General features: G+C 41.5%; 1 protein-coding gene across 1 annotated transcript; it reads right to left on the bottom strand.

Moving 5' to 3' along the window:
- Positions 1–10,772: 10,772 nt before the first annotated feature.
- On the bottom strand, positions 10,773–12,418 carry LOC123966752 (ankyrin repeat and death domain-containing protein 1B-like). Its single transcript, XM_046042873.1, has 5 exons — positions 12,414–12,418; positions 12,066–12,161; positions 11,515–11,716; positions 11,115–11,246; positions 10,773–10,985 (listed from the first exon to the last, which is right to left on the bottom strand). The coding sequence occupies exons 2-5, from the start codon at positions 12,102–12,104 to the stop codon at positions 10,930–10,932; spliced, it is 429 nt and encodes a 142-aa protein (XP_045898829.1). The 5' UTR covers positions 12,105–12,161; positions 12,414–12,418; the 3' UTR covers positions 10,773–10,929.
- Positions 12,419–12,424: the final 6 nt, after the last annotated feature.

Raw genomic sequence — 12,424 nt, 5'->3', positions numbered from 1 at the left:
CACCTTGTTGGGCTTCATGGTGGCCATGTTGTATGGATCCATCAGCATATCTAACATTTGAACACACCCATGCTCTGCTGCCAATGCAAATGCCCGGTGTCCTGACTGAAATATGAAACTTAATTTACGGCATGTTTTTTGGTAGTTCTAAATAATTTGTCCAAAAGGGAATCATACAGTTGATTTATGAAAAATTAGTGTCAAGTACCTGGTCATCTTTGTCTAGTTCTTTCATCTGCAGGTCATTAACAATATACTCTACAATTTCAGTGTGGTTGTTGATAGCAGCACAGTGCATGATGTTCAGTCCTTCCTGAGGTGGAAAAAAGCAAATTCTAATTTAAAATCTGCCGCTGTCAAAGAATTTTAACGTGAGTTGGATTTGGACACAAAAGGAGGGTCTGCACTAAGGCTTGTAATGAGACAAGCTTACAAATGTTAGATTCAAAATCCAGGATAATGAAAATTAATCAGGACTCAGTGTTGCTTATGTTTCTTTTAGAACTGTTGCACAAAATAAAAAGACAAATGGCACAATATCTCGGTATTTTGCTCTGTCAGTAGAACAAACTTGCTGCTTCGTTACCTCGTTCTCAACCTTCTGTTCAGCCCCAGCCTTCACTAATAATTTCAGGATCTCCAAACTGCCAAACCAGGCAGCCAAATGAATGGGTGCCACGCCATACTGTCAGACACAGAACACAAAATGGAAAGTTGTGATTACTAGTTGTGAAATATTACACAAGCTATTGTCTGGGACTCGGGTTTTCCAATACAGTCATTTCAGACCCTCTCACCTTGTCTTTTTGGTCCACCTTGACCCTGCGCTGCACAAGAAACTGCACAGCTTCCTTGTTTTTCCCAGCTACTGCATAGTGAAGGGCAGTCCTATTATGCTGAGACAAACAACTTAATCAGTAACATCCAATTAGCCTTTGAGTCTGTTAGTTTGATATTAAACAATGCAGTGAGATGCACATAGAGGGTTTGTTTTATTAAGACCCACCTCATTCATTGCATTGGCATTCAGTCCTTTTCCAAGAGTCTTCATGGTCTCCACGTCATTACTTTTAGCTGCTTCCATAAACTGCTTCTCTGCATCAAAGACTGCACCACACAGCAGACAGGAAAAGTTTACATATAACTATTTACATTAAATATAAACTTTAATGTACATAACAGCATGTATAAGGTGTTTAAAATGGCATTTGAGTCACAACTTCAACAGGAACACACTGTAAGGTAAACTGAGATGAGTGAGTATCTGTTTAAGGTTTCAGCCTTGTGCAAATATAGTGTGTTTCTTGGAAAGAAACTGTCATGCTGTGGGCATGCAGTCAGTACACCGGAGTGAAAAACTAATGATTAACTTTAACAGTATAAACTCAAAAGCTCAGTCCTGAACCAGATGAAATAATGCTACATAATGTTCTATAATTTTTATGTTCTGTTAAGCCACAGTATGTATTTATTTTCCACCTTTTAAATACTCACTTATCTCTTTGTTTTCATTGTTGTTGCCCGTATTGTCTGCGTGCTTGTTCCGTATATAGTCAACAAACCCCCTCACTGTCTCCTGTCTCATCCACTTTTGAGGGTCCAAATCGTCTCTCTTAGGACAATGCTTCTTGATCATCCCCCTCAAAGCCATAGCTCTTCTGTCCACTGAGAGGTTCTTTCAATTACCTGTGTAACCACAGTGGGGTTGGTGTAATTATAAAAATAAACAGTAATAATGTATGCACCAAACACAAACAAAAACCTCAGGACACAGATCATTCCGAAGATGAATCCAGTTTCATGTAGTTCCTCTCTTCAAAAAGTGAATAGCAAGCCTTGAAATGGAAGTGTACTCCCACTATTTTCTTAATGATGAGGGCTGGACCATGTTTACTTTACTGGCTCACACCCTTGACAGACTGTAGGCGATGATCTGTAAGGTAAAGTTGTCACGAGTGATGTAGTAGCTGTTTTTTGTTAAACAAAAAGGCTACCACTGTTTATACAAAAGGTCTGTCTCTGTAGAGATGCTTTCCATAATGTTGTCATGTTCAACTTGTAGTGGATGTTTGCTACCTTGATGGAGCCATGGGGGTTCAATCTCAAAACGGTTTGCAATGTTTTCGGATTGAACAACCTTCCTTGCAACGTTCCGCAAGGGGCTTTGAGGTACAGTCCCCTCCAAAAGTATTGGAACAGTAAGGCAAACTCCTTTGTTTTTGTTGTTCACTGAAGACATTTGGATTTAAGATGAAAACATGAGTATGAGACAAGAATTCAGAACTTCAGCTTTTATTTCCTAGTATTGAAATGTAAATGCTCTGTATTTGTATAGCGCCTTTCTAGTTATTGGCGGAACAGCCGCCAGGGGCAATTCAGGGTTCAGTATCTTGCCCAAAGATACTTCAACATGCAGCCTGGAGGAGCCGGGGATTGAACCGCCGGCCTGCCGATTAACAGGCAACCTACCTCCTGAGCCACAGCCGCCCCCTGTATTCACATCTATATACATGTGTAAAAACAACTTAGGACATATCAGTTTGTATTAGACCTCAGCATTCTTAGGTGAGCAAAAGTAATGGAACAAATAATCTTAAAGTAAATAACATTTAATATTTGGTGGCATAACCTTTGCTTGCAATAACTGCCTCAAGCCTGCGACTTATCAACATCACCAAACTGTTGCATTCTTCATTTGTGATTCTATTCCAGGCTTTTACCGCAGCTTCTTTCAGTTCTTGCTTGTTTCTTTCTTCAGTCTCCTCTTAATGTTTGGACAATCAACCTAAAAGGCAACACCTGTGCAACAAGAAGCATCTGTCTGTCACATGTTCCAATAGTTGATTACTTACTTGAAAAATGGGTGGGTTCAAACGAAGGGTGCTATGTCCTGAGTTGTTTAACACATCTAGATTTGAATACCAGGAAATAAAAACCTGAAATTCTGAACTCTTGTCTCATACTGATGTTTTCATCTTAAACCCAAATGTCTTCAGTGAACAACAAAAACAAAGGGATTTGCCTTACCGTTCCAATACTTTTGGAGGGGACTGTATGTTTTCTCCCGTTGTTACCCCCATGTTAAAATGCCCAACTTCAAAGCAGAACAAAACATACAGCCTGGTACAAAAGATGGTTTTAGTGTATATAGCTAATTTTGCCCTTCGTGACAACTGTGCATAATTAGGGGCTTGGTCGCTTTGATTGACAGGTGGCTGCTGTCGCTGTGACTGCTAGCTGACTGATTGCCGTCTGTTCAGCTAAAGCCCTGGACATCAGAGATGTGCGGATCGATCCTATAGTAGAGATATTTCTGATACCAACGTTTCCTGCTCTAGGATCAATACTCATATAAAAGGATCGATATCTAAACTCAGTAATTTGAGCGAGTGTGTGTTTTATCATAAGTTACTGTCACCAGGATGGTCTAATTATACTCGGTTGATAGGAACTACTTTTCCTTCCGACTGTCAAAGTCATGCTTGCGCTAAGGCTCTGTGACGGAGCTTCTTTGAAATGAGCTGCTGCAGCCCTTTACATTTCCTGCGATTAAATACTGACTCTGGCCGACTGTAAAAGCAAGCACACCTGGCTGTATTTTAGCTGTGAAGGTAATAATATTGCTGTGTGATGTGTGTGCAAAGACAGTGAAATACTTTGGCAACACTGCAAACTTCACTAAACATCTGAGATTAAGTCAAAATAATACGATGATGTTATTAAGCAGCAGTTCTGAGCAGGATATTTTGATTATAATTAAAGAATATGACAGTAGTTTGATGTCTTGTCATCATGCAGCTATTATTTTGAATTGGTAAGGCTACAGCCTACTCCTTATTTCGCTCATAAATACAGAAACGGGAGAGGGGAGGTCACATTAAACTAGAAATAAAATATGCAAAAAGTATTGGTATCGGTATCAGCAATACCAGCCTGGGTATTACTTGGTATTGGATCGGATAAGAATTAAGTGGTATCGCACATCACTACTGGACATACTTGCTTTTAACGCGTTCGCGTCATAGGTTCGCATACACAAGATGGCTACCACGCATATGTAAATGCCCCTTATCTGTACAGCGCGACCACTCAAAGCGCTTTACACTACATCACATTCACCATTCACACACATTCATACACTGAGCCTAAGTGCTCAAACAGAAACTAACATTCATACACTGGTGGAACAGCCACCAGAGGACACTTCGACATGCAGCTTGGAGGAACCGCCGACCTTCCGATTTACGGGCAACCCGCTCTTCCTCCTGAGCCACAGCCGCGCACTAATATCCTGCGTTCCTTTGGAGCGTAGGTTGTGCGTCCCCAGAAATTAACGCAATGTTAGTAGTTAGTTTGGAGTGAGATTCGGTATTGGAGGTCGGTTTATTTTAGGGGTTGGGGTCATCACTCTGTAATCCTCAGGAAATTTGTTTTAAATTTTGTTCAACAGCCACATGTATGTGTAGCTGAAAGCCAAGTCAGTAATCAGTGTTCAAGATATTTGCCAACCTCCAGACGTGATAGCCTTATTTTTGACCAAACCTAACCTTGGGGAGTCTTCCCCCAGAGTCTATGTGTCAAACCAGAGTCTGTATTTCTTTTAATTCCAGAGAATATATGGAATATTAAAGTTCATAATAAGCAATAGCGTAGGTTTTCCTTCAGCAATGGATGAGCCAATTAATTAGGCAGGAGTTCTGGGGGCCCTCTCCCAACTTAATTTCCTGCATTGTCGTGAATTTTTTTTTTTGCACCAATTGCCTTGCCTTTTCTGCAGTTTATGGTGGAAATGTTTTTAGGCTATGTCAACGGAAACACAAAACTCAGGCAGTAGGTGACAATTTCAAATATAAAACATACCAGAACATAATTCAGTATGTGTATGGCTTTGAAGCATTCTGTATTTACTAACACTAATTAGTTCCTTGCATAATGCGCATGCGTTGGCGTCTGTAGCTACCTGTCGGAAGCTCTGTCTTAAACTTGACTTTTATCCAGTTTTAATCCACACTTTTATGTTACATTTTTTATATCCTTTTATTTAACTTAAGTTTTTAACTTGAGTTTTATGTTGGTTAAGGATTTTAGTCATTCGACATGGATTTTAAGCTAGATGGCCGTAAAAACACTATCAACGCTACTGACCACAACAAAGCTCCGGCGACTAACATTATGCTAGCCGAGATAACTCTGCCCCTGAGGACTGCATACTCCTTAAGAAAGCCAACAAAAAGATTGCTGACCTTATGGAAGACATCCAACGACTTTCAGAGGAACTCAAAGAGAAAGATTCCCTGCTGACTGGCTTTATGGATGTGGCTTCAGTACAAGCCAAACAGATTGTTTCTCTTAGCGCAACCACTAACATCCAGGACACCGTGTTATGGGACCCCTCTACGCTTCCAAGGCTTTCCTCCTGCTCGACTCCAAAGCATCAGTCAACCTGGGCTGAAGTGGTGGTCCGTGGCTGCAAGAGAGGCTCGGCTGCCTCTCCTCCGCACATCGGCCTCTCCAACCGCTATGCAGCCTTGTCTAACGACACTCCGGTCCATCCAGCGGATGCACCTGCGGCTTCGAGTCTCACTGACACGGATCCCTTTCGGCGGATAGTGCCTGCCGACACTGTTGCATCTCCTCCACCAGCAAACGGTGATCGCCTGGGCCGCCGGTCTGCCACTGGGCCTGATCGACGGCCGTCATCCCGGTCAAAAACCGACGTAGGATCCTGAAGGAGGCTGTGCTCAGACACTCCGGAGGCCTGCACCGTCGGGTAGCCCTTCTCTCAGGTCTGTTACTGCTACTTCAACACAACACTTGGCTATCTCTGGTCCCATTCCCACAGTTGGTCGCAGTGCTGGCCGCAAACTCATTTAAAATGGCTCTCTTCAATGTGAGATCACTTTCAAGTAAGACTTTTATCTTATATGATTTTATCTTGTCTGCAAATCTAGATTTTATGTTTTTAACTGAATCATGGTTGCAAATGAATGACTATAGCCAGCTAGCTGAACTGTGTCCGCCTCAGTATGATTGTTTTAGTCAACCCAGGGTCAGTGGTCGTGGTGGTGGGCTAGTGAGCGTGTATAGGAAAAATTTTAAATGTCATCAAGTACGCTGTGATGAATTTAACTCCTTTGAAGTTCTCACTCTTAAAGTTGGAGGGCTGCAACCTATCATACTTGTTATTATTTATCGCCCCCCAAAACCGTCTGGAGGATTTTTATCAGAACTTCCTGAATTTTTATCTACTCTGGTTTTAAATTATGACAGAATTGTTCTTTGTGGCGATTTTAATATTCATGTTGATGACCCCAACAATGTTAATGCAAATGACTTTTTAAATATGGCCACTTCTTTTAACTTCAAACAACATGTCAAAGGGCAAACACATAACCGTGGTCATACATTGGACTTGGTTTTTAGCCTGGGTGTCAGCATTTCCTCTGTGGAATTAGTGGACATGACCATATCTGACCACAGATGTATTGTTTTTAGCTGCGATTCGCCTGTTACTCATGCCGCCTCACCAAGCTCCGTGTGTTCTCGCATCTTTAATGGACAAAGTGTTTCAAAGTTTTGTACATTCTTTCAGAGCCAAAGCCAACACCTGTCTGATTCCAACACCAACAATCTGGTCGATCACTTCAATCATATCTGCTTGTCGTCACTAAATATTACTGCTCCTCTAAAGGTTAGGCCTACGTCTAAAGCTAGTAAGCAACCCTGGATAAATGACAGCATTCGCAGCCTAAAAAGGGAATGCAGGAAAGCAGAGCGCAGATGGAAAAAATCCAGTCTCCAAGTCCATTACCTCAGTCTGAAGGATTTATTACTACAATAACATGGTTAAGGATGCGAGAACACATTATTTTTGTGAACTCATTACTACACATAAACACAATCCCAGGTTTCTGTTTAAGACTGTGGATCAGCTGGTAAACCCAACCCCTCCTTGTGCCTCAGCTGGAAGTAATGATGACTGTGAATTGTTTTTATCTTATTTTACCAATAAGGTGGTGTCAATCAGAGCCTCTATTACCCCCACTGCCTCTTACTCAGAGGTTCCTCACCAGCAACAAGAGAGTTTTAACCAGTTTTATCCCATCGACTTGTCTGAGCTTTTAAAAACAGTATCACAAATGAGAGTGTCCTCCAGCCCACTTGATGTAATACCTACAAAGTTTTTACTGAAAGTAATAGATTCTGTTGGGCCCCATTTGATCTCTGTTTTTAACATCTCCCTATCTACTGGTTGTGTCCCTGATTATTTTAAAACGGCTTGCGTGAACCCACTTTTAAAAAAACCTGGTTTAGATCCCTCCCTCCCACAAAATTTTAGACCAATTTCTTTTTCAGATTTTAGAAATACACTGCTCAAAAAAATAAAGGGAGCACTTAAACAACACAATGTAACTCCAAGTCAATCACACTCCTGTGAAATCAAACTGTCCACTTAGGAAGCAACACTGATTGACAATCAATTTCACATGCTGTTGTGCAAATGGAATAGACAACAGGTGGAAATTATAGGCAATTAGCAAGACACCCCCAATAAAGGAGTGGTTCTGCAGGTGGTGACCACAGACCACTTCTCAGTTCCTATGCTTCCTGGCCGATGTTTTGGTCACTTTTGAATGCTGGCTTCACTCTAGTGGTAGCATGAGACGGAGTCTACAACCCACACAAGTGGCTCAGGTAGTGCAGGATGGCACATCAATGCGAGCTGTGGCAAGAAGGTTTGCTGTTTCTGTCAGTGTAGTGTCCAGAGCATGGAGGCGCTACCAGGAGACAGGCCAGTACATCAGGAGACGTGGAGGAGTCCGTAGGCAGGGAACAACCCAGCAGCAGGACCGCTACCTCCGCCTTTGTGCAAGGAGGAGCAGGAGGAGCACTGCCAGAGCCCTGCAAAATGACCTCCAGCAGGCCACAAATGTGCATGTGTCTGCTCAAACGGTCAGAAACAGACTCCATGAGGGTGGTATGAGGGCCCGACGTCCACAGGTGGGGGTTGTGCTTACAGCCCAACACCGTGCCGGGACATTTGGCATTTGCCAGAGAACATCAAGATTGGAAAATTCACCACTGGCGCCCTGTGCTCTTCACAGATGAAAGCAGGTTCACACTGAGCACATGTGACAGACGGACAGGAGTCTGGAGACGCCGTGGAGAATGTTCTGCTGTCTGCAACATCCTCCAGCATGACCGATTTGGCGGTGGGTCAGTAATGGTGTGGGGTAGAATTTCTTTGGGGGGCCACACAGCCCTCCATGTGCTCGCCAGAGGTAGCCTGACTGCCATTAGGTACCGAGATGAGATCCTCAGACCCCTTGTGAGACCATATGCTGGTGCGGTTGGCCCTGGGTTCCTCCTAATGCAACACAATGCTAGACCTCATGTGGCTGGAGTGTGTCAGCAGTTCCTGCAAGAGGAAGGCATTGATGCTATGGACTGGCCCGCCCGTTCCTCAGACCTGAATCCAATTGAGCACATCTGGGACATCATGTCTCGCTCCATCCACCAACGCCACGTTGCACCACAGACTGTCCAGGAGTTGGCCACCTCATCAGGAGCATGCCCAGGCGTTGTAGGAAGGTCATACAGGCACGTAGAGGCCACACACACTACTGAGCCTCATTTTGACTTGTTTTAAGGACATTACATCAAAGTTGGATCGGCCTGCAGTGTGGTTTTCCACTTTGATTTTGAGTGTGACTCCAAATCCAGACCTCCATGGGTTGATAAATTTGATTTCCATTGATAATTTTTGTGTGATTTTGTTGTCAGCACATTCAACTATGTAAAGAAAGGAGTATTTAATGAGATTATTTCATTAATTCAGATCTAGGATGTGTTATTTTAGTGTTCCCTTTATTTTTTTGAGCAGTATAATTGTGTCAAAACAGATGCTCACTATAGTGGAAAATAACAAGTTATTTGAAAAGTTTCAATCTGGTTCCAGGAAGTAGCACAGCACTGAGACTGCCCTGCTTAAAGTCACCAATGACCTTTTAATGTCTGCTGATGAAGGTGTGTGCTCAGTCCTGGTAATCCTGGACCTTAGCGCTGCTTTTGACACCATTGATCACAACATCATGTTAGACAGACTGAGGCACTGGGTGGGGATCTCTGGTACTGCCCTAGAATGGTTTTCATCCTACCTGTCAAATAGGAAGTTCTGTGTGTCTGTAAACAACTATGTCTCTTTGTTCTGTCCAGTTAAATATGGTGTGCCTCAGGGGTCGGTCTTAGGACCCATTTTGTTTTCCTTATATCTGCTTCCCCTCGGACATATTTTCCATAAACATGGTATTTCATATTTACACTGATGACACACAAATTTACTTGCCCGTCAGATCCACAGACCCTGGAATGCTGAGTTCACTTAATAACTGCCTTTGTGAAGTTAAAAAATGGATGTCAAATAATTTCCTCCAGCTGAACTCAGACAAAACAGAAATCCTGGTCATTGGGTCCCAGCCGATGGCAAAACAAATACTTCCATCTGCTGGTTCCCTAGTAAATCACATTAAGCCTGTTGCAAAAGAACCTTGTTGTTTGGTTTGATAGTAATTTAAATTTCGAGCAGCACACCACAAAGCTTGTTCAATCATGTTTTTATCAACTTAGAAATATAGCAAAAATTCGATCTATGTTAACGTTTAAGGACACCGAGACCATTTTACATGCCTTCATCTCATCACGCCTGAATTACTGCAACAGCCTTTTCACTTGTTTAACCCAAAAATCTACTGATCGACTCCAGTTAAGTATTTTCTAATGAAAACTGTAGCTAAGGTTTTGATGACAATGATTGAAAGTGCACAGGGCTGCACTTTTTCAATATGGCATGCCAATTTCAACAGTACAAAGTTATACATGGCAAAAGACAGGACAGGATTCATAGCTACACTTTTGCTGTTTGTATTGTAATTTGTTGACACAGCATGCCATTGTGATACAGAAAACAAAAAGACAAGACTGTTCAACAGCACTGCATAGCACAACAATAGAATTTACAAAATTAGAAATGTAAACATGTGAAACACTCCTTAGGCTGACGTTCCTGTCTGTTGGTTCACAGATTCTTATTCACATCACAATGTATATCTTCATGCCAGGACACATTTACAAAAAAAGTCCAATACACTTGTATAGAAAAAATAAAAAATGATGGACAGATGATGACTATCATATATACACACACACATACATACAGTATATATAGACATCTACTGGTGTATAGTGAACTATTCACTGTTTATGTTATTGTGTGTATCTGGTGAATGGTCTGAGGGCTGTGCTGCTGTTGTAGTATGTCGTGATTTATTGTTGTCTATTCTTACTTTGTTTATGCACCTTGGTTTGTACGAAACAACATTTCATTAAGCGGTATATATACGAAGAATGACAATAAAGTTTGACTTTTTTTAACTTTGAAAACGTACTTAACCATTTTGCACGTATCGACTTATGCAATGAACTTGTGCCTAGATGTTTTGGGGGGTAAGACTATTCAACAGAAAACCGGTATAATACATTGTGATCAGCATGACATCCGCAATTGATAATGTAGGAAACAGCAGACCATTGTACATAATCATTTGCATCAGTGTGTCAAAGCATTTGCAGTTTGTTCAAAATAATGAGAAATTGCTATTATGATGTGCACAAGTGACAAGAGGATGTGGAGGTTGAACAATTAGTTTTGAGAATTTCAATTCTATCTGAGAAATGTACTAAAGCAGCTGAGAAAAACTGTAAGACCAACCATCCAACACCGCAGATTGTTTACTAAATCAAAGCCATATATTAAAGATCATGATTTTGTTTTTAGAATAAATTATTTACTGCTATTGTCCTGTACAGAGCAGGAGTTAAATGATGTACATGAAGTTCATTTTTCCCGTCCATATTTTGCAGTGTTAATCCTCATGAAATGTTGCAGCTCTTACTACTGGCATTCTCTGCCTCCATCCGAATCTTATCTGTAAAATAAATGAACATTTTCTGTAATAACATTTCAGCACATACCGCCAGGCAGCCCAGCTATAGGTTTATAGATTTTATAGATTCCTCAGTATATTTGTTTCAGAAAAAAAAAAAACTGAATGTACCTGCAGCTTTCTTGTTTCCTGTGAGGATGAGGCCTTGGTAGAGTTCTCTAGCAGGGCACTTCTGAGCCGACTCCTCCCCGTGCAGCCAGATCAGCAGCATCCTGTTCCCATGCTCTTGATAGCTGTGCTGACCTGTGAACAAACACACAGTACTGTATGGTCAGGAAAACAATTCAACTAGTAAAAAGAGCCTAAAGATCGTCTCTGTGCATTGGAAGACAAAATAGAAAATGGCCAGTCTGTTGGTTAGTTATCCAACAATATTATCATAACCAACTTTTCCTCATAAATTCAGGGAATTTAATCTGTAAACTTTTGGTTCAGAGAGGCTTATTTTATAGTATATAGGGTTGTCAAAAGCGCAGTCAAAAGCCTGTCTAGTCAGTGTGAGTTTTGGCACCTGTCCACTGCTCCTCGATGGCCGACACTTGCTCCTTAGTGAAGCCCCAGTGTTGTGCCAGTCTTTTCCAGTCTCCTGGTTTCAGGAGCTTGTACGCCAGGTGCCAGGCCATTGAACGGAGCTGCTTTGTCTCATAGCGGTGGTCGAGTTTAAACGTTAGTGGATACTCGCTGTGAACACTCTCATTAATCTCAGGGTTGGCCTGAAAGGTAATTAAATCACATCCTCAGACTGATAAAGGCCACAAGCCACAGAGAGCACAGGGGCATGGGAAGACATTATTGGAAAGACACACTCAAACACATGATGAGCAATATGAATGCCAAAATGAAAATCAAGAAGGGAAGGGAATCAGGCATCACCCTTAATTAAATTGATAGTAAATTGGCTGTCAAATATTTCTTGGTTGTGATTCTTTTTAACCGTAGATTCTTTAATAGTATTAAACTAAGCTAGGTTGTGACGTTAGGAAATTAACTATTTGTGATGAATTATTGATTCTGAGGCCTCAAGAACGGGTTATGGCACACATGAAAAGAAGTATTATTCACCTTCCTCCAAGCGTAGTGTCTTTCTGCTTTGATGATCATGTCCACTATAATCACCTCATCTGCTCTGACTGCCACACCCAGAGCCGTCTTACCCTGCTACTCCAAATTCAACAAAATACACAAACTTTAATTAGAACTGCACGGTATCAAATTTAGAAATAGATTTTTCTTACAGTTTCAATGTCTCCTACTGCTTTTATGGCTTAAATTAATCATATAGTTTGTTGCCCTGTACATGGCCTGACTAACAGATGTTGGTCAAGTTTAAATCCTGAAAAAAGTACAAGAGCATAATTTAAATTATGTGGCAACTACTCTATGTTAGCTCTAGTTTGTGAGAATTCTTACCCTGTCCCGGA

Source organism: Micropterus dolomieu, unplaced genomic scaffold (assembly GCF_021292245.1).
Source record: "Micropterus dolomieu isolate WLL.071019.BEF.003 ecotype Adirondacks unplaced genomic scaffold, ASM2129224v1 contig_14163, whole genome shotgun sequence".
NCBI classification, from domain to species: domain Eukaryota; kingdom Metazoa; phylum Chordata; class Actinopteri; order Centrarchiformes; family Centrarchidae; genus Micropterus; species Micropterus dolomieu.
This window is presented reverse-complemented; position numbering and strand designations above follow the sequence as displayed.

Excerpts from the sequence above, each read along its gene's own strand:
- LOC123966752 (XM_046042873.1), bottom strand. The coding sequence starts at position 12,104 with ATGATCATCAAAGCAGAAAGACACTACGCTTGGAGGAAG. Across the intron at positions 11,247-11,514 it reads CATCGAGGAGCAGTGGACAG|GTCAGCACAGCTATCAAGAG; the intron begins GTGCCAAAACTC and ends GTTTGTTCACAG. Across the intron at positions 10,986-11,114 it reads AGGAAACAAGAAAGCTGCAG|ATAAGATTCGGATGGAGGCA; the intron begins GTACATTCAGTT and ends TTTATTTTACAG.